At 39.2% G+C, this 22,846-nt stretch overlaps 1 protein-coding gene across 9 annotated transcripts in view; it reads left to right on the top strand.

Moving 5' to 3' along the window:
• ANKIB1 (ankyrin repeat and IBR domain containing 1) overlaps window positions 1–20,258 on the top strand; it is a 46,261-nt gene extending 26,003 nt beyond the window's left edge. For 2 of the 9 annotated variants that reach the window (XM_083578512.1, XM_083578513.1), the window contains exons 9-20: window positions 943–1,109; window positions 3,145–3,251; window positions 4,399–4,529; window positions 5,924–6,058; window positions 7,927–8,013; window positions 8,106–8,172; window positions 9,365–9,510; window positions 11,894–12,072; window positions 12,765–12,816; window positions 15,795–15,906; window positions 16,146–16,279; window positions 16,698–20,258. In XM_083578512.1, coding sequence (XP_083434638.1) covers window positions 943–1,109; window positions 3,145–3,251; window positions 4,399–4,529; window positions 5,924–6,058; window positions 7,927–8,013; window positions 8,106–8,172; window positions 9,365–9,510; window positions 11,894–12,072; window positions 12,765–12,816; window positions 15,795–15,906; window positions 16,146–16,279; window positions 16,698–17,447 — 2,067 coding nt within the window. In that variant the 3' untranslated portion in view covers window positions 17,448–20,258. The remainder of the gene's footprint in view (window positions 1–942; window positions 1,110–3,144; window positions 3,252–4,398; window positions 4,530–5,923; window positions 6,059–7,926; window positions 8,014–8,105; window positions 8,173–9,364; window positions 9,511–11,893; window positions 12,073–12,764; window positions 12,817–15,794; window positions 15,907–16,145; window positions 16,280–16,697) is intronic. The other 7 variants (XM_083578520.1, XM_083578516.1, XM_083578518.1 and 4 more) reach the window with 7 other exon arrangements.
• The last annotated feature ends 2,588 nt before the right edge of the window (window positions 20,259–22,846 follow it).

Raw genomic sequence — 22,846 nt, 5'->3', positions numbered from 1 at the left:
AGCATGTGTCTAAAGTATCCATCTGAGCTGATTATTCTGACGTCATTAAAAATACTCTTAGAAAGAAATGCATCTAGTATTATAGACAACTATTTCAAGAAATATTATGATTTGTTTTTTGTTTTGTTAAATACAAATTATAACAAATGTTTTCCTGATAGCTGTTGCCCAAAGTGATAGTAGCTTAATGGGAGACAGGTCACACTTTCACTTAGTCACTATCTTTATTCAAGCCAAAAAGATCCTGACCCAGTAAAGAAAAAAGTATGAACTATTGCAAACCTTTTTCATGAGTCAGCACACCTCTTAAATGTACCAGTTGTGGCTCCTCATATGATTAAACAGTTTGTAATTTTTTCAACCCAGCACATCTGATACTTCTGTCAGATTGCATCTAAGTACTACAAGTAGTTTTCCCATTAGTATTCAGCCCCAATTGAGATATAGTTATATTGCTCTCCATATCTAAATTTATTCCCCAATTCTACATGTTACAATCTTACTAGGAAGAGTTGGGCCCTCACAGTGCACCAGTGCCTGTAACTTAATGCTCCACTAATTTCCTATTTGGAGGTGGGGGGTGGAGAGAAAAGTAGGTGGGAACAGGAATCTTTTCCTCTCCCCCCCCCCCCGCCCCAAGACCTTGCTCTCCGCCTTTCAGACATTCCTTATTAATTTGTAGGTTGTGCCAGATCGAGCTTTGTAAGCTTTTGCATAAAAAATACATGAATGTTCCAAATAGAGTTCTTTGGCTGAGCTTTACATGTTGCTATAGCAAATAACTAAAATTGTATAATGAATAAAATGATTATCTTTTATAGCTATTTTAAGGCCTACACCTGTTCTAAACTGCAGAGTTTTACACCATGAAATTGAGCTTTGTATCAGTTAGAAAGTCCTGATCGAAAATGGCAACTAATTTGTATCTCCTTTTGTTTTCAGGCCTTTGTTGAAAATAATCCTTCTATTAAATGGTGTCCTACACCAGCTTGTGAGAGAGCGGTCAGGCTAACAAGGCAAGGGTCAAATACAACAGGTTCAGAAGCACTTAGTTTCCCACTGCTAAGAGCTCCCGCTGTGGACTGTGGGAAAGGGCATCTCTTCTGCTGGTTAGTAATGCTTTCTTGTACATGATTTAAACATGATTGCTGATCTTTTAAAAAAATTGAAACCGTGCCGTACAGTCCATGTATGAGCATTAAAATAATTACCATTTGTGGGAAATTCATCTTTGGTTTCATATAGATCTTTGTGCTCACGTTGTGAAATCCTATTCTGAATTTTTCATTTCTCTCTTCATATTCAGACTCTTAAACCAATAAGCATTTTATCTGCTCAAAAGCACTTTTTGGTCTTTTAAAATTCAAGATTACATTGATTGGGGGAGTATAGTTCAGTTAAATAATAATGGAATATAAGCAAATTGATCCTCTCAGGGTGAGCTAAGTATACATAGTCCTGCTTTTTCGGGGCGGGGTGTGGATAATTTTTTTCTCTGTGTATATGAGATATATATTTATATATAGACTTCTATTCTAACATAAATTCAGAGGTGAAGGAGCACCCAAAGCTGCTTTTTTTATTTCTAATGTGACAGAATGTTACATTTTCCTTTCTACATTTTTTTTTCTTTTCGCTCTGGCGTTTGTGGCGTTTCACTTAACAAAAAGCATTTTAGAAGATTCTTCATCATTAGATCTAGAGAAAATTCCTTGCATCCTGCACTATATCAGGCTCCTCCATAAACCTATAATTCTGAAATGATGCTATTTTTAGTTGTTCTGTTTTTTGTATGTTGGATGTGTGGCAGATGTCTGAAGCTATTTTGCTGTATTTCCCGTAAAAAAGAGCGAGTCGTGACCAATCTGGAAATCATATTGACACATCTACACCCAGGCACCATCTGGAAACGATGCATTTTCTGCTCCAGAAATTTGATTGCTTCTTTGAAAACTAGAAACAATAATGAAATAAGCTCATGGGGTTGTCCTCTGTAGAAATCTCAGTTCCTGATATTAGTCCCTATTCAATTAAAGGGCAGGTGGAGTAGAGATGATATATTCAGTGACTGTCACTATTTTTGACAAATGCATGTTCTCAGTCAGAAAATAGTGCTTAATTAAGTGACATTTACCCTAGTTACAGAAGACACTTCCTTTTTAAGCTGTTAAAGGTTGTGACAGATCTTCTGTTATCTTTATAAAGCACTTCAACAATTTATAACGTTATTGCAATATTAATGCCAGAGCCCTTTCAAAAACCCTCCATCTCTTGTCCAGCTTGAAATTTGCTGTTAGGCAGTACACATGGTGACAGCCTCCCATCTGATATAGGGTGGCCTAGTGTCAAAGCGAGATTGAGTCAAAATGCCTATTTCTGACCATTGCAATGCCTCTCCTCCCAGCATTTGCAGCCCTAAAATGTCTGAGTCACTAGCCTACTTTTAAGTACATCTTTCTGTGCCAGCTGGAGTCTGGAAGGAGACTGACTGCTGTCTTCCTTCAGCTCTGCATGGATCTCTAAAGCATCTAAGAAATTAAAAATGACAGAATGCTGCATGAGAGATCCTCACATTCTGCCACCGTTTGAGGAAAAGGTAAACATACATAGTAATGTTGTTCTACACATACACATGACTCAGAAAGCCTTGAGCAGGACTTGAGAATCTTGATTCATAGTGGTTTGGTCTGTATTCATAAAAGAATGCAACTCTGTGTGAGAGAGAAAGAGACAGAAGAGAGTACTGTTAATATAAATCAATACTCAACTCAAGACTTAGTGGATTGCTAAATCGAATCATAACTACAATCAACAGTTTAAATTACATAAGGGAGACTTCAAAGTGCACTTTGGAATTATGCACCTAAATTCTACTGCAAGTTATTGAGGTTTATATATTTTATGTCATTTATGCCTTGGGGTATTGTTTCTGATTTCTTCTTCTGTATTGCTATCAGCTTTGGAATACCTAGTCATGTTAGCAAAACATATTATCTGATTTTTTTTCTTCCTGAATTAAGAACTAGTATTCTTGAATCCACAGTAAATAATAATAATAATAATAATAATAATAATAATAATAATAATAATAATTAAGAGGGAGTTTAATCTTCAGCTTATTAAAGCCTTGGATCAATTTTTCAGGGAGTGTTTAGGTGAAGCACATGAACCCTGTGACTGTGAAACATGGAAGAACTGGCTGCAGAAGATAACAGAAATGAAACCGGAAGAGCGTAAGAATGGCCATTATGGTATTTTTGTTAATTTGTAGAAATTTTGTGTTATTATTTATTACAGTATATTAAATTATGATTTGCACAATGGGCAGCTTGGCCTCCTAAGGGGAGTGTGGACAAGAGTAAGGGTTATAGCTCAGTGGTAGCACAAATGCTTTGTGTGCAGAAGGTCTGAGGTTCAATCCCTGTTATCCCCAGTCTGAAACTCTGGAGAGCCATTGCTCATTTGCATGGGAAATGGGGAGCTAGATAGACCCATAGTCTGTCTTCTAAGTCAGATGATGTAAGTGATGCAGAGAAACTGTAGTTTCTCAAACCTGCCTAAAATGAAATTGCATTAATAGGTAAACAGCAAATAATTTGAACTGAATTTTGACAGGTTGGATAGAGTTCCCTGTGGTGTATAGTTGTACATTTCCATCTTTGGGGAAGCTGAGCTTCAAAACTGAGAGCATCGAGTTTAAGTTTTTGAGAATGTAGACTTAAAATCCATAGTCACACCAAACAACATTCTTTACTCAGACCTCTGACACTTGACCTATTCCTGTGATTGTAATTTATTATAAACTGTTTCTAATGTTGTATTTTAAATTGTTGTGATCTGCCCTGGGACCTTAGGGTAAAGGGCAGGTGTTTAATAATAATGATGAAATAAACATGATGTAGACTTGGTTGATTAGGGTACAAGTAATTTCTAAGAAATTGAGGGAATTTAAAAATAAAATGTATGGGGAATGCAACATTTCAACTACTCCTTATTAATCTGCAAAATATACTGTTCCTTGCTAGGAGTTGCAGTGATTAGTACGCTTTAATTTTGTGGGATGTTTTATAGAAATAACAGCTTGTTTATAATTAGTGGGCAAATTTATAAAGAGATATTGCAAAAGCTGGCAGTGAAAATGTGTGTGCATCTAACCTTTGGACTGTGCATTATTTTTAGCATTTGTTGTGGATATTTGTAGTACCAGTCCCATAACACTGGTTTATGAAGAAATTTGAAAATCTTTTTCACCCTATAATAAGTGCTCAGGATAAGTTACAGTGTATTTAAAAATAGCCTAATTACATACTCGGAAAATTTAGAAAATGCAATGATGAACTTGCTATTAACACACTATTACATGTACAAAACCTTAACGTTATTTTTTCTTTTTCACAGTTGTGGGCGTTAGTGAGGCTTATGAAGATGCTGCCAACTGCTTATGGTTACTCACAAATTCTAAACCATGTGCCAATTGCAAATCCCCAATTCAGAAGAACGAAGGCTGCAATCATATGCAGTGTGCAAAAGTAAGCAAAGAGTCAAAATAATGCTACAGTTCATATAAATATAAGTAGAAATGTTTACTTTGCAGTGTCTTAAAAAGTCCACAATATCCATTCTGGTGATCAGTATTTTGCTTTATCAAAAGAACTGCCTTTGTGTTGATTGCTCGATGGTGTGAGAAAGTAGTTTTTCTTGCAGTCTTCATTTTTTTAAACAGGTAACGTCCATAGCACCCTCAGTTCTTTTTGACAAGAAGCATTATCTGATGTATTAATTTATCTATTTCGGGTTGTATCCCATGTTAGTCATACTCAGAGTAGACCCACTGAAATTCATGTACCCAAGTTAATTTAAGTAGGTCTACTCTCAGTAAAACTTAGTTGGCTACGAACCTTCATTATTAAATTCCTATCATGCACTTTCCTCTCCAAACAGAGATGTTTCAAGCAGCTAACAAAAACAGATCTAAAAATTATATAATCATTTAAAATTCAGCAATATCACAAAATAGCATACAGCATTAAAACAGCATATAAACCAGAACTGCCGTAATTTTTTAAAAATGCATTGCAGTCTAATCAGCAGTAAATTCAGAAACCTGTTGAAAAAGATATGTCTTTGGATGTTGAAGGCAATGGAAGGCACAAGAGATTCTCATCATCTTAAAGAACTGGCTGATTCATTTGAGAGGAGGTAGTCCTTCAAGTATACTAGACTCAGGTATATAGGGCTTTAAAAGTGCAGGCATACCTCAGAGATACCACAGGTTTGAATATCACAATAAAGCGAGTCACATAATTTATTTGGTTTCCCAGTACACATAAAAGTTATGTTTACACTATACTGTAGTCTTTTAAGCCAGGTCCACTAGCTGCAGGGGCAGTAGGGAAAAATCCAGCTGCAGCCCTTTGAAGCGGACAGGCTGCCTGCATCCTCATAAAGAACAATATCTGCAAAGCATAGTAAAATGAAATGAAACAAAACGAGGCATTCCTGTAATGATTAGCACCTAAAATTGCACTTGGAAACCAACAAGCATCCACTGCCTCTGATACTGTTGCATACATAGTTGCACAATCCCAATATTTGGCACTGGTCAAGATTTTGGCAACAGCCGTCTGCACTAACAGAACTGTATGCAGGCCACTTAACCATAGAACTATGGGGGTTGCATTTAGATAATCCTCTGAATCATGTTCCACTTAGGGTCAAGCTAGACATGGAGTTTTAATTGTGTGAATGCAGTTAACACACTTTTTGTTATGTAAATAGCAGACATGGAGAAACCAGTGCCAATAGACCCTTTGAATAACTGTGATGAAAACACAAATTGTTGTTGTTTTTAACATTCTAGGTCTCCTTTCAAATCTTTTAACAGAATTGGTTTAAGAAATTAGCTCTCTTTTTCCTTTTCAAGTGTAAATATGACTTCTGTTGGATTTGCCTTGAAGAATGGAAGAAGCATAGTTCTTCCACTGGAGGTTATTACAGATGTACTCGCTATGAAGTCATTCAACATGTAGAGGAACAGTCCAAGGAAATGACAGCAGAGGTAAGAAGCTAACAAATACTGAGGAGATACAGAAGGGTAATTATCTTTGCCTTTCTTCTTAAGCTTTTTGTGCAATTCATTTGATTTTTAAACTTCAGGTATTTCACTGCTAACCAGAGTAGGTCCAAAAATATGTTCACCTTGGCCGTCACACCTCCCTCTTCTAGCATTCATTTCTCATTTCCAACTTCACACTGTGCTTCAGAAAGACTTGGAAGCACAGCATAAAGTTGGACATAATCTCCGCTTCTCCCCTGAGCCTGAAATTTGCACAAGAGGCAGAGGGTGTCATTTACTCTGTTCTTTGGAGACAATGCAATCCTGTTCATGCTTATTTAGAAAATGGTAAATCGCATTGTGTTCACTGGAGCTTGCTGCCAGAAACATATACAGTGGTACCTTGGTTCTCAAACTTAATCCATTCCGGAAGTCTGTTCCAAAACTAAGGTGCAGTTTTTCATAGAAAGTAATGCAAAATGGATTAATCCGTTCCAGACTTTTAAAAACAACCCCTAAAACAGCAATTTAACACGAGACCATTGATCCATAAAATGAAAGCAATAAACAATGTACTGCAGTCACACACTCAATCAATCAATCAGTAGCTGAACTGGGTTCCACACAGTCACAAGAGCAAAACAAAAAAGCTGCAAAAATAAATAGCAAAAACCGACAGACCTCAGCGTAACACTCAAAACGGAAGTGTGGCACTCAAAAAGGAAGCATAACACTCAAAATGGAGCACGTTCAGCTTCTGAAAAAAGTTCGCAAACCAGAACACTTACTTTGGGGTTTGCAGTTTTTGGGTTCCAAGTTGTTTGAGTACCAAGGCATTTGAGAACCAAGGTTCCACTGTACATAGGATTGGTACCTGTTTTCTGAAGTACAGCACAAGGTCCTATCAACCATCAGTGGTTTCATTATATAGTAAAATTCATGTTAAATTACTGTTTTAGGGGTTGTTTTTAAAAGTCTGGAACGGATTAATCCATTTTGCATTACTTTCTATGGGAAAGCACACTTTGGTTTTGGAACGCTTTGGTTTTGGAATGGACTTCCGGAATGGGTTAAGTTTGAGAACCAGGGTACCACTGTACCAGGAAATGCCTAAGAAGCTTCCTAAAGTTTGCAACCCTTTGGGGTTTGTTTTTTAAATGTTTAGGTCTGCTTCACACTTTCTGGCTCCCATCCCATTATGGCCTTGGTAGCATAAGGATTTGTAGTTCAACATGCAAAGCCAGCAAATATATCTACCATTGCCTTGCTACAGAGCTGCGTGCAATTTCCCTGGTTAGGGAACCATCTTTTAGAGCCAGTGTGATAATGCATATAGCAGTGGTCCTTTATACAACTCCCACGTGGAGCCACCAGTGTATGTACTTGATGCCCCTGTACAGGTGTGACCTAGCTGCAAGGCTGCTGGTAGCTCAACAGGCTCCCAAGAGCTTGATGTACTTCAAGAAAGCAGCATCTTCACCTCACCAATACCTTGCATGCCCCTGCTGTGAAACTTCTGAGGGCTGCCTCAGAATGGCAGAAGGAGGGGTGCGCAAGGGAAAGCAGCGGAAAGTGGCTGGGTGGAATGTTACCCACCAAAGGATACAATGCAAGGCAGAAGAAAACTGGCTTAGGAGTTTGACTTAATAACGCCAAAGTGCAGTTTGACTTGTGAGGTGTGTTAAGGTATATTTCCAGCTGGCTGATTTGTTCATACAGTATTCATCACTATGCTGCTTGTGAATAAAGCTCTATTATTCACATTTTAAATGGTTGATTGCCCATTTCCCTTTGCTCATAAATGTTGCATTAAGATAAAACTAGTAAGTTGTTAATTTTTTTAATCTTTCTTTCCCGTAATTATTTTCTAGGCTGAAAAGAAACACAAACGATTTCAAGAACTTGATAGATTTATGCACTATTACACAAGGTTTAAGAACCATGAGCTCAGTTACCAAGTACGGTTGGAAATAGTTCTATAAAATTATTTTCCAGCTTTATTAGTTCAAAACAGTGTTTTTCACTTTTTAAACTTTTATCTTACTTTTAGTTAGAACAGCGCCTTCTAAAAACAGCCAAAGAAAAGATGGAACAACTGAGTAGAGCTCTTAGTGGACGTAAGTGTGCTGAGTTTATGTGATACATTCGGGTGCTCAGAATAATGTGTGTACACCAAAGCCTTTCAAAATCCAATTTATTTCTGGCCACTGCTTTTGTCCTTATCAAACTGAGCATTTGTGTGGCTTGATTTACTTTGATTAACGGGTGAACAAACAATATATTGCGGTATATGACATGTGCTTTATGTCTTCTAATCTAAATAAAGATATATTTTATGCAACACCAGCTAGTATCTTCCCCAATCTACTTGTCATACAGTTCCTCTCTGATACCAATCTGTTGCTTCCTTTTCTTCATTTATCTGTGCTGATGCTGAAAAGCAACAAGAAACTTTAGTTTCATGTAGGATCTCTTCTCTTGGGGAGTTAGTTCCTACCCAGCTTTTCCATCCTTGGCTATTCAGATCTGTCTCTTCTCTTTCACACGTTCTGATTTTAGTAGATGGTGTTCTATATGACATGGTTTTTCTCCTGTGAGTATAAGATGTCCTCACATGGGACTGCAACTGCCCCTAGCAATTGAAGGCAGGAACACAGAAGCTTCAGAGAACTTTCTGCATCTTACCCAGGGATCAGCAACCTTTTTCAGCTGTGGGCCAGTCCACCGTCCCTCAGACCATGTGGTGGGCCAGACTAATTTTTTTTGGGGGGGGGGGGGATGAACGAATTCCTATGTCCCACAAATAACCCAGAGATGCATTTTAAGTAAAAGGACACATTCTGCTCATGTAAAAACACGCTGATTCCTGGACCGTCCGTGAGCTGGATTGAGAAGGCGATTGGGCCGCATCCAGCCCCCGGGCCTTAGGTTGCCTACACCTGATCTTACTCCATCTGAAGCCCTAAGTTCCTTCCTGCATTTGCTTGAAGTGGTCTTTAGAGTGCACTGTCCATCTTCTCTGTGTGCTCATGCTTGTATTTTGTAATTTCAGTGGGACTTCAATGTGAATTTATTTTAATTTAGACTAATATGACTATGCCGTCTTGTGAATGCAGAAATCTGAATGCAGTCAAACAATGGACATAGAGCTTTTTCTGTTGAAATCTAGATTAGGATTTGAAAAACAATTTTGATTTTGCACAAAACATTATACGCTGTTTAGAATAAGTTCTGCTGTTGCTGAAATAGTCATCATATCAGCAAATGGGAAACAAAATACTCTTTGCAATGCCTGGATTTCTCTTGCAGCTGAAGGAGGTTGTCCAGATACCACATTCATTGAAGATGCAGTACAAGAACTCCTCAAAACTCGTCGCATCCTGAAGTGTTCTTACCCATATGGATTCTTTCTAGAGCCAAAAAGCACAAAAAAAGAAATATTCGAACTTATGCAGGTAAAGGAGGCCCTTGTGTTAGTGGCTTCTGTGATTAACTTTTTACAGCTGACTAGCTGTATATATTGAATTGATATTTTCTAGTAATTCTTACTTGCTTCCCAGTAACTTCCTCTAGATTTGCATTCTTAAGAGCACAACTCAAAGATTAAGCAGATATGTACTGTATCCTATTGGCTTCATTGAAGAAGTGTTAGGGTGAAATACTATGCATACTTACCTGGGAGTAAGTTTTGTTGAACTTACTTGGGTTTCTTTTTGAGTGGGTATGTATAGGATTGTACTATTAAGCAGATGTTCAATTCTCCCATGGAAATCAAGGATCCTTAAAAGTGCCTTTAGAGTGTCATATTGTTGTTATCCATTTTAGAAGTCGTAAGACTATGTACCAATGAACAACAAAATATTTGGTCAGTGTAATGTGTGCTAAAAATGTCCTGCTCTAATTCCTCTCATTCTTCTGAGCAGAGATGGCATAGATAGGATGTCTGGCAGGCATTAAAATTTTATGGAGCCCTTCTGGAAGTCCAACTCCCCCCCCTTCCTTCTCTCTCTCTCTCTCTCTCTCTCTCTCTCTCTCTCTCTCTCTCTCTCTCTCTCTCTCGTGTGTGTGTGTGTGTGTGTGTGTTCGTGATCCTACCACTCTGGGAAGAAAGCCAGAGATCCATTCTGATTTGTTGGCTTAGGACACCTAGAGCAGATGCTGCAAAACTCAAAAGCTTCTTCCCAATCAATTTGCTTTCAGGTTTGCTCCACTTGATAAGGAGCTACTTCAGTGATCTTTTCTTCCAAAAACAACCCACTTTAGTGTATTTTCAGGGTGGTGACCAGGGCAGCCTTCTCCTTTACAAAGCTCTTTAAAAATTGAGGCTCCCTTTGGGCAGTACACATTACTGCAATTGCGTACTCTGTGAATGCAGCTGTCACTTGAGGTCCACTTAGTGGTTGAAGGCAAAATTGCTGCTCAAAAGAGAAGGGCCCTTCACACGGGCCACCCACCTTTGGAATCCTGTTTTTTATTTTGCCTTCACCAAATAGCTTCCCATTCTACCCTTTGCCTTTGGTTCAGGCTTTGAGTTTAGCTCTTATTAATAATTTCTTTGTGTGCCTGTCCTGTTCAAAAATAGTTTTACATTTCCCCCCTACACTCCCCCAGCCTCAGCTGCAGAGGGGAAAACTATTTTTTCTCCTTGCGCTCATGATAGGGCAGAACTACTTCAAAGCATCCCAGTCTACCCAAGCGGGACCCTGTTGTCTCTGATCTTATTCTGGATGAGGATGAACGGAGAGGGGAATGTGAGGTGGAGGAACCTGACTATTATCATCTCTTTCCGTACTTTCACTATCTGCTCCTCCTGTGTAAATTGGTGGTGGCTCTGGATCCGATGCCCACCCCTTCAACTTCCAGGGCAGCTGCTTTATGTCTGAACTTTTTGCCCAACACCAGAGTGGTAAAATTAACTGTGTTAATTAACACTGTAACTGGATACACAAAAGGCATGTGGCCATTGCCAGCAAGTAGGATGTGTCGAAGCCTTCAATCATGGCTTGGGCTGCCTGAGTCTGATTTCTGCATTCATGGTACAGTTTGCCTGAGCTTTTTAGTCATTACTGTTATTTTTTATTTAGAAGATGGTATTATTGCTTGTTAGTTAGTGTTGGCTGTCACTCTCCTCTGTTCTGTTTCTACTTCCTTGGCTTGTCATAATAGAAAATTGCAGGAGTTTTGAAGATTCTCTTTTGAGAAGTAATTCTGCCTTTGACTACTACGTGGTGGTCAAGCCCCACTTGGGGTCACCTCTCTGCATAAACAGAAATCCTGTTTCCAGGCAAGAACCCAAATGGTCTTTTCTGCCACCCTGTTAGAGTTAGCTGCCTGTATGCAATTCTCTCCCAAAATTGGTTCAGCTTAGGCAAGTCCCACTGTTTCCTGGCTTACTCCTGCATGCCAGCCAGAGAACAGAACATTGGGCATTTACCCTTAATGTTCCTTCCAGAGGTTATACAGGAGGAAGCCAGTTCCATCACTGACTCAGGTAGGTGAGTGGGTCATCTTTCATTCAGTTAAAATTCACCAGTCCTTACATCCTTGTATTCCAGCCATGCTCCCTAAGGAGGGAATTTTATTTTTCTTCAGACTTTTTCTTTCAGGCTGATCATTTTATGCTCCCAGTCCAGCTTGGTTATGAGCAGAACTAGGGTAGAGCCTCAGGAATCAGAATAACCAAAACTATGCAATGTGATCCACCCTGTACTAGGCACCAATAACTCACTTTTTCCTGGTTTGTACTTTCTTGTCCCCATGGAAATAACATGTGAGTATCCAGAGTTATGGTTTATTGTCCTGTAAAGAATTTACATGAGTATTTATTTTCTGCTATAGACAGATCTTGAGATGGTCACTGAGGATCTTGCTCAGAAAGTGAACAGGCCTTACCTTCGTACTCCGCGTCATAAAATTATCCGTGCAGCCTGCCTTGTACAGCAGAAGAGGCAAGAGTTCTTGGCCTCTGTGGCCCGAGGAGTTGCTCCTGCAGATTCCCCAGAAGCTCCAAGGCGCAGGTAACCTAATCATAACAAAGATCTGTATGGCCAAAGAGGTTCACCTGACAGCCACTCGGCTTGGTAAGCCTGCCTTAAAAACTACTCTGCTTAGCCTTCAAGTTGTAGTGCAGGTAGTCCTGGTAGGTTTGCTTTGCAGAATTCATTTTAAAAAATCTGTTATTGATGCTTCACCACTTCCCACCTAACAGTATTAAAGGGGCAGTGGCGGGGGTGTGGTGGGGACACAGACATGTGCTTGTGGCCAGAACTGTAACAAGGGAAAGGTTTATACATCTGCTAGCTGGACTGAGGTGTGTATGTGCAGTGCTGCTCCTCTGAAATAAAATGCAGGAATAACTTTTTTAAAACACCTCAGCTTACTCTTGTAAGCTTCTGCCTGGCAAAAGTTTTTTTTCTTGGCTGCTGATCTTTTTACATGGATATAGTAGCATTGTCGGTAACAAGGACTAGCAAGTTCCCCATGGCATTTGAGAAAGGATGCTCCAGCTGCTCTTCACAAAAAGGAGGTGGTTTTGAGGGAAGGACACAAATGTTAACACCATTGCCCTTGAAGTAAAATTCCAGAAAGGTTTCACAGGACAGCCCTTGAAGCTGATCAAATGAACACATTCATTTTTGTACTCATTTTGTTGGGGGGGGTGTCCACAATTTATTCTAGTCTTCTTTAACAAATTCTGTTTAATTTATAGCTTTGCTGGTGGAACATGGGATTGGGAATATTTAGGATTTGCATCCCCTGAGGTAATTTTTTGCCACTTTTAATTAAAATGTGTATTATTATGGAAATTAAGATGGAATTTCACTTTGCATGATTAGCTTCCTGATGTTGTTGCAAACTGCACCAAGGTTTACAAGGTCTGGATGAGCTTTCTATTTTTGCTGCTTTACAATAGAAGGAAATATATTTAATTTTATATCTCGTGGTAGATATACAAGGTGGCTTACAACGTGGCACCCTAATCCTCTAGCTCTGCTTCAGCTGTGTCCCAGCAAACAGTGTGACAACTGTCTCAGCTAAAGTAGCATTCTATCTACACCTGTTTGATATGGGAGAGGCATCTTGCTCCATGCTCCTGGTATGCCCCACAGAGGACCTTAAGGTCCATGAATAATCATAGTTTAGAGGTCCCAGGCCCTAAGGAAGTTAGATTATTCTCCACCGGGGCTGGGGCCTTCTCAGTGATGGCTCCGACCTGGTGGAATGCTGTGTCATGAGACCAGGGCCCTGCAGGATTTAACCTCCTTCTGCAGAGCCTGTAAGACAGAGCTTTTCCACCTGGCTTTCAACTTGAACTTAGCCTGATCTTTTATTCCCCTTCCTTCCTTCCCTCCCCCTCCCCTTTTTATGAAGATTATCCGCTCTGGGATCCCACAGCTAATTCTCCCCTGGTCTCCATGCTCGCCCAAACAGAACTAATTTAGCCAGCTAGCCCTCGTGATCATCTAATGTTTCTTGGATGGATTTCCCTCCTAAATTGATTTTTCAATTCTGAATTTATCGTCATTCACGTTTTATACCATATTTTATGCTATTTTTGTTGCATCAATTAAGTATTTTAAATTTGTTGTTAGCCGCCCTGAGCCCGGTTTTTGAACCGGGAAGGGTGGGGTATAAATATTATTATTATTATTATTATTATTATTATTATTATTATTATTATTATTATTATTATTCCTCCTCCTCCTCCTCCTCATTGTCCTACACTCTTCTCCTCATTGTCAAGGGACTAAACCATGAATAAAGTTTTCATGGGCCTAGAGGATCCATGCCAGTTCTGTAACACGAAATACCTTTCTGTTCCTCATTCTGAGTTGGCTCTTTGATCAAGGCCAGCGATCAGTAATGATCTATATTAGTCTGGTGCTGGCACACTGTTTTTAATTTCCCTCCCTTTTTCATTCCTCCCAGCTGTATGTATTTAAGCATCTTCCATTTCAGGGAAATGCAAATGTATGTGAGTGCAGGCCTGTACTTGTAGTGAGACACAGGCATCTAACCAGAGATGTATATCTCTTTAGTTTAAATTTTATACAAAATTTGTCATCAGCTGCAAAATAGGTTAATTTTACATTTTGTTCCTTTTGCAGCCTCTGTTCCTGCCTCAAGTATGAAAATCCCTGAGTTAGATAGGTTTTCTACACCTAGTGTGTGATGTTTGGGTTTTTTTGTAAGATCCACACATTTCTGCATATTTCCTTTTCTATTGTTGCTGAACAGCAGTATGCTTGTAAGAATATAGCTTGCTTCTTATAGGCAAATGAACTTGCTTGCTTTTCCCAGTTCTTCCTATAATACTTGGTTCCCAATAATTCCCAATAATAATTATAAAAACGACCCCTAAAAATCCTAGCCCCATTGAATTCAATAGGACTTCTTTTTTATCAAATATGTCTTTATTTCATTTTGTTACATAAGTAGAGAAAGCAGATACAAACCTGAAAAAGGACAAATAGAACAAGAAAAATTATAAAAGGAATAACACAATAAAAGAGAAAATTAAATGATGCAGTGGAGCTACAAATACCTAGCACCCACACACCTTGTTGGAGAAAACACCTGCAAACTAAAATTGTAAAATGTCATACAAGTATTGTATGAGATATACCAAGAATCATGGGCAATCGCTGTCCTGTCTCAAAAAATCTAGCTGTGAAAGTGGAGCTCTTCTAATCAAGTAACAAACACAAAGAGAGGCCACCAGGTACCCTCAAACTTAGCATTTTTAGTAAGACCTTTAATAAATCTTAACATGACTTGTCTTTTCCACAGTAACAGCACTGAGGTGACATTCTTACTGAGGTTTCTAGTGAACATTGGAAAACGCTCTCTTGCTTTATTTGGCATTAAAAACTCTAACATGTTGTTCTTAGTTTTAATCTCATCTGCCATTCTGTTGTTCATTCAAAAAATGTAGCAATGCTTTTATCCCAAACAATCATGCCCTCAGCAAATAAAACTCAGTCTGTTTCTTGCGAGAAACTTCCTTTTTTGTTTTCCTATTACAAAGTTGTAGTATTTGATATCTGAAAGCACTGATATTGCCACAAACCTTTTTGCCCATAACAGAAACAATTTTTTATTTATCCAGTTTGTTATATCAAAGCAATGATAATCGATAGAGAGCATGAGCATCTGATTAACACATAATTCCCTGTACTGTACTTTATTGATAAGCACCCTTTTCCATTACAGAAATCTTGTTTTCTATACTAGCCTCTTATACCCACGCCTAACTTTATAAAACACCCTAAGTGCATCCTTAACATTTTAAGCAGTGCTGAAATGGATGCAGATAAGCCAGTGTTTTTGCCTGAGGATGAGCCATGTGGTATTATAACGTTAGGCAATTGTAAAATTTATCAATATAATACACAAACTTTTGGGGGAAAGCAATTAAACAGTAAGTATAAAAATGCATAATTAAATATTTTATATAAGATAAATATGCCTTGGTATTCTTGCAGTAAGATTTGCAAGCAGTTCAGCAGAAGCTTTATATAGTCTTGTTAGTTTAATTTAGTAGTTTGTGTAATCTGTCCAATTTTTCTTTTGAAAAAGCTTGCATGGTATAGGCTGCTATTTACTTTTATGAAAACAAGTGATTTTATAATGCATAAAATCACAGGCACTCTTTTTTTTTTCTTTAAATGTGCTGTTTGTTATGCCCAAAACTATTATTGCATGCTCCCCTGTATTTTGTAACGTTTGGTTTATGCAGGAATATGCTGAATTTCAGTATCGGAGGAGGCACAGACAGCGTCGACGTGGAGACATGCACAGCCTGCTTAGTAATGCTCCAGATCCCGATGACCCCAGTGAAAGCACATTAGGTGAGACTTGTATAGAAGGTCTCTCTACTTTTTTGCTAGCGATATTCCTTCTTTTTAAAGAGGAATTCTGTATAATTATAGATTGTAGTTTATTTTCAATGAAGCAGTTTGTTAGTGTTTGATTAGCAAGCCTTAAATGCCAAAATAAATCACGTGTAGCCTAACTGAATGTGGTTTGGAGTATCTGGTGATGAGGTTTCTCAGTAAAATTAAGGGATAAACTTTCTTTTCTTGAACAGATACTCAAGAACCAGGTAGTAACAGAAGACATGGTAATTCCATGGTGAGTTCAGCTTCCATGAGTATTCTTCACAGCTCTTCTCTTCATGACTATACTCCTGTTAGTCACTCTGAAAACCAAGATTCTCTGCAGGTATATTCCTTTGTGACTTTCCCTTTTCTTTTCTTTTCTTTTCTTTTCTTTTCTTTCCTGTATCTGTATCTGTATCTTGCATGCCTCTGCTTTTAGTTAGCTAATTTGTCGGCTAACTTTGGTTGTCAATAATTTGAACACCTAAGCTCCTAAACAGGTTTAATTGGAAGTACCATGAATTTATATGGGACTTGTGTCTGAGTTAGCATCTTTTGGACATTAGTTTCACACCAAAAATATTAGCTTAAATTAAGTATTATGAAATTGTATTCTCTTGAATGCATAAATTTAATTTCTTCTTGGAAATTGGAAGCTATTTAGGGGGGAAACGCTGCTCTAAGTATATGATTGTAGATGTGTGTATATAGATATAAATATATAGCATTTATTCTGAAAATTATTCTAATCTCTCTCTTAGGCTTTAAGCTCCTTGGATGAAGATGACCCAAACATTCTGCTTGCTATTCAGTTATCATTGCAAGAATCTGGTTTAGTTATTGATGAAACCAGAGACTTTCTAACCAATGAAGCTTCCTTAGGAGCAATAGGTACTTCATTGCCTACAAGGCTGGACTCTGGTCCCATAAGTATAGATAATCCACGAGCTGCTCTAAGTAGCTCTGAACTTCTAGAACTTGGTGATAGTCTGATGAAACTAAGTGCAGACAGTGATCCATTTTCAACTGACCATCTTAGTTCTCACACCTTCAGTGATGCAAGAAGTGGCCTGTATTCAACATCTAGTGAAGCTGATTCAAGTAGCCAAGATCCTAATATAAATGAAAATCTCCTTGGGAACATTATGGCCTGGTTCCATGACATGAATCCTCAAAGTATTGCACTCATTCCTTCAGCAAGTACGGAAACAGATGATGATTCACAGCAACCCAGTACTGAAGAGGGGTCATTGGAGCAACCACATGTTCCTGATGCAAGACAGGACCCTCTGGAGGAGCATGCACTTTTTGAGGATTCACTCAAAAATGAAGGTAGAAGCACCCAGACAGAAGAGAGTGGTGCTGTTGGGAATGTTATTACAGGAGAAGCAGTACCACCAAGTGGGGACTCAGCTGGGGAGGCAGCTAGCCAAGTGGATGCTTCAGGAGATGTTTCAAGTCAAATATCTCAGAGCTCAACTGAGTGGAATGAACATGTACATTTGGTGTGAACACAAACAAGCCTGAACACAGAAATTGATTATGGAGCCAAAATGGCTAGGCAGTTGCCAGCGGTACACTATGTGGAGTAAGCATTCTGGAGACTTTGGCCCGCATAAGCAGAGCTTGGTTGTTTATCCGTGGTGTGGAGATGGAATATATAGGAATTCCCTTTAAGTTCTTTACGATGGTTATGTGAACCTTTCAGGGAATTTCCATTGCATTTGACAGTGTTGTGTTCACTTTGAAGAGAGAGAAATAGTTTGTACTCCACATTCCTAATACAATGCAGCATCTATTTAGCCTTAGGCTGGTGATCCTTAACTTGAAAGTGTGGATTAAAGGCTCACTGAGTATTTGAATTATTGATTCTACGAAACCATTCTCTTCTCTTTTCCCCTTATTTGAATTGTCTTCTAACAAACCAGTGTTTAGCAGTATTTTTTTATACCTTGCTTTTTCATTGCCTTTCCCCAACTAATCTTTAACCTGCAGTGTGAATTGAGGTATACAATACTTCTCTTCAGTGCTGCTTCACAAACCAAGGAGTGGATATTCTTTTCTAATCAAAATTGTTTTTTTTTAATGTCTATTTACAGTACAGATGTGCCAAACTGTAAATAGCAAACAACTTCAACAGAAAAAGTATGCAGTATTGCTGTTTTAAAGCGCACCTATAATTATTAGTGATAGAAGGACCACTTGAAAGAAATGCTTTTCCAAATTTAACTGGCATTTATTGCCATGGTGACTGCATTAACATAAGCTGTACCTTAAGTTAATTAAGCCTAATTCTACTGTTAAGAACAGTTATTTTAAATAGTTGATTTAGCAGCAGCTATGCTGTATTGAAAAGACACTTTAATGGAAGTGCAATCATATGCCTTTTGTTTTCATAATTAACAATACATTTTATGCACAGTGCAGTTGCTTTTAATGATAATTATAAAATAAAGAAGTTTGAAATTTCTTGACATTAGAGGCAGTCCCACAATAAAGATTTAATAATACATATTACATGCAACATGTTACCGTGCCTTTGCCTAACTCAAATAGATAGTTGCCACAGTTGAATGAGTAGTTATCTGTTCTGGAGTTACTATGCTATGAAGTGCAAAAGCCTCCATAAAAACCACTCATGGCCTTGCCTTTCCGGTAAATAATGACATAGCGTAAAATTCTTCCCTATACAGGTGTGGTGCTAACACATAGAAGGATCCCCATACAAATCAGCTGAGCCCCATTTCCCCCTCCCAGCATGCATGCCATGGCAGTTCAGGCTGCACCAGATCTGTGTGTGCTTCATCTATCTCCAGCCAAGCCCTCCTGCTCAATACAGTTCAAGTTGTGCGATCTGACTTCTGCATCTTGAGCAGAGAGAGCCTGAGAGTGGAATAGGGGAAGGGTGCCACCAGGGCATGCATTCTGAAAGGGAGGTGAGAAAAGGGGTTCATTAGAAAAATCCCTCTGTGCAGATCCCTCTATGCAGACACTGTGCCCACATTGGGAAGTATCATACCCTAAATGCTCAAAAGTTTTTATATAAATAATGAAAACACTACTGTGTATTCTTTCAATTGCACAATATTCGTTTGGTGTGTGGTTGCTGTTTAATGTAAAAGGAAGAAAAAAATTACCTTCCCTAGTGGTGTCCTACTGTGAAGAAAATTCTTGTTGAGATTGGCTTAAAAGCATCAAGACCTCATTGTAAGTTACAGTGATGCAGTTTGTAATTTTAACTAGAAGAAATTGTTTAAATTACTGTTTTGCTTGCATATAATCGAATCCTAGGATAACACAAGGAAAATAGGTGAAATGTTCCATTTTTATGTTTGACGATATGAGAGATCTGCTGATGTCTGATATAAAGGTTTCTCGCTACTGACTGTGTATAGTAAAGTATTTTGATGGGAAATAAGGTTGTATGTATATTGATTACTGTGAGTTACAAGAAAAAGTATTTTAACTCTTTCATTTAAAGATTACTGTTGGAATCTTGCAGTCCCTGTGGCTCATAATACTAAATAACTACATATTAATTATTTACTCCAAAATTAAAAAAATAAATCTGTTTCTTCTAGAAGTTTATTTAGAAGGAATAGTTCGCTGCTCTGTTCACTGTATTCTGTAGTTCCATTACATTTTCTAGCTTGGCTTCTAACTGCCCTATCCTGAAGGTATTGATATTGAAACCCTGTTTTCATCCTTGAGAAACTATTTAAACAGCTGTCTGGTATAAAATCTTCTTAACCAAAAATAGGACTTGAAGATTCTATCCTCATTAATTGGTTTTAAACTGAAATTAATTTGAGACGCACATACAGCATCCTTGAGTTATAATTTCCAAATAGGACGATCCTCACACAGATTTTGTGTATTGCATTAAGATGTCTTGCAAAGCTAAGAGAAGATATGTACAAGTGCTCTCTGTGACGAATAGTGAAGTTTGTGGGTTCTGGTTTTACTGTAATTTGGTTTAGATTGTGCAGTATACACCATTGTTCCTGTGTTGACTTTATTCTGAGCATGAAATTTAGCATATTAAATTTGTATTTTCTTGGTACTTATTTAAATTTAAGACCACCCCAGTAATTGAATTCGCAATCCAGAAAGAAAGTTTGGCAAGCCTATTTTGTAAACCAATTAATTTTGTAATGTAAAAATAATAATCTTGAAAATGCTATTTGCACTTTCATAGTCTATACTTGATACATTCCCACTTTATATACAGTAGGATATTACAACCATGTAGATGTTTGGCCAAATGAATGCTGTTAATAATATGTAAAATTCTTTGATTAAACATTTATTACTTAATCTAATTTCATTTTGTCTCATTAATTTTAATTCTCTTTAACAAATAGTGGATTGGAGCCAAAGTACTGGGAATAGAAGGAAAATAACATCTGGTCCTATTCTGCAAGCGTTGTACATTGCTACTAAACCAATCTAATAAAGCAATCTATATACTTGCACAAGCTCTTGTGGAAGAGCATCTGTTGATTTAGTTTCACTTAAGTACTTTTGGATCCAACCTACTATTATGTATTTAAAGTGTCATGTAACATTAAGTAAGTACTGTGTGCAGAGATACTTAGGTAGATACCTTGGTTCATTATTATCTTTTTAAGTAGCTGAACTGCATGGAGTTTTAAATACCGTATTTTTCGCCCTATAGGACGCACTTTTTCCCCTCCAAAAATGAAGGGGAAATGTGTGTGCGTCCTATGGGGCGAATGCAGGCTTTCGCTGAAGCCTGGAGAGCGAGAGGGGTCGGTGCGCACCGACCCCTCTCGCTCTCCAGGCTTCAGGAGAACCCCAGCGCCAGCCCCACAAGGTCGGGGGACAGAGGGAGGCGGAACGCCGCCATCCTGCTGTCTCCCGAAGTGGTTTGGAGGCTGACGGCGGGGAGACCCCGCCGCCAGCCCCGCAAGCTCCGGGGACAGTGTGGAGGCACAGCGTGTCTTCCTGCTGTCCCTGGACCTGATCTGAAGGCGGGCGGCGGGGAGAAGATCGCTTCTCCCCGCTGGCTGCCCCGCAAGCTCCGGGGACAGCTGGGAGGCGCAGCGCGTCTTCCCGCTGTCCCCGGACCTGATCTGAAGGCGGGCGGCGGGGAGAAGAGCACTTCTCCCTGCTGCCTGCCCCACAAGCTCCGGGGACAGCTGGGAGGCACAGCGCCTCTTCCTGCTGTCCCCGGACCTGATCTGAAGGCGGGCGGTGGGGAGAAGAGCACTTCTCCCCGCTGCCGGCCCCACAAGCGCCTGGGGGGGAAATAATTTTTTCCCCCTTTATTTCCCCCCCAAAAAACTTGGTGCGTCCTATGGGCCGGTGCGTCCTATGGGGCGAAAAATACGGTAATTGGGTTATTTGATATAGTTAACTTTAAAGCTATGGAAAGGGAAAATTATAGGGTGTGTGTGTGTGTGTGTGTGTGTAAAGACAAAGAAGTCCAGTACATCAGGAGATATATACAGCTCACTAATCTGGTTAGCTTGATTCTGTTGATACAAGGCGAACTCATGTGGTCATTGCTTAGTCAGTTTACATATTGAACAGAAAGTCTAAGTATACACATCCCTGATCTAGCTAGGAATCAGGATAGCAAAAACACATAAAGAAATAGCTGCTACATGCATAGTTCTCCAACCTGTTAAAAGTTCAAAAATATCACCAATCAGCTATTCAGGATGGGAATCGGGACGGGATTTAGTCCTCACTTTTCCCTCATCACCAAACAGTTGGTTAAAGTAGCTAACTGGGCTACATGTTTGCATTGTTGGATTAGAAGTAGCGAGAACAACTGGCCCAATGTGTAGAGCCCTTCTGTTCAGAGTTTAATGTGCTGCATTCTCAAGTGGGCATTAGGGCACCACCAATGTGAATTGTAGACCTCTACTTGATTGGGCTTGCCAATCAAAAGGTTGGCGGGTCAGATCCCCGCGACGGGGTGAGCTCCTGTTGCTCGATCCCAGCTCCTGCCAACCTAGCAGTTCAAAAGCACCCCAAAAAGTGCAAGTAGATTAATAGGTACCGCTCTGGCAGGAAGGTAAACGGCATTTCTGTGTGCTGCTCTGGTGTCGGTGTTCTGTTGCGCCTGAAGCGGCTTAGTCACGCTGGCCACATGACCCAGAAAAACTGCGGAGCAGACAAACGCCAGCTCCCTTGGCCTGTAAAGCGAGATGAGCGCCACAACCCCAGAGTCATTCACGACTGGACTTGGATGTCAGGGGTCCCTTTACCTTTTACCCTTGAAAAAGCCAAAGGGGGACTGCCATCTACAGGAAAAGGATCCCACATCCAAAAAAAGGATGACGTTTTCTGCCTCTTCAAGTGATAACAGTACCCACCTGCTGGTATCCTAGTACCCACTCAGTAACACCCTTCAATGGTACCTTCCATTTCCAGGTTTTCTCTCCAAAACAGCATCCCATGGCTACAGAGAATACTCATTGGCCTGTTTCAGGTTTTCCCCATTTGGGGTTTCTGGTGGTGTGGTAGAAATATGCTCAATCCCAGCCTGCCACCACAACTCCATTTTCAATAAGGGGCCCACTCAACATCTCACACCATTACATTATAGGGCTGGTAGTTTTTCTAAAGATATTTTGAGTACCTGCAAATCCTGAGGTTGCTCAGAGTCTGATGGTACATCTCTTGTGCATTGGTGTTTCAGTTTTGGCTACGTAAGTATGAGCATAGGAATAGTCAAATTGGACTTTAATAGGTTCATATTAAATTTTGAAGTTGATCTGTGTCTTTGAGGAGGCCTTTGAATACTTCATACAGAATTTTGATATCCCATTTAAAATGTACGTGCAAGAAATTCAGTGAATTTATACCCTTAAATAAACATTTACCTATTGCTCACTCTAAAAAAAATTATGTTTGTTTAGCTAGCTGATAGTTTTGC

The sequence above is a fragment of the Podarcis filfolensis genome, assembly GCF_964270895.1.
Source record: "Podarcis filfolensis genome assembly, chromosome: 12".
NCBI lineage: Eukaryota > Metazoa > Chordata > Lepidosauria > Squamata > Lacertidae > Podarcis > Podarcis filfolensis.
The sequence above is the reverse complement of the archived record's forward strand: the minus strand, read 5'-3'. Positions and strand labels throughout refer to the sequence as shown.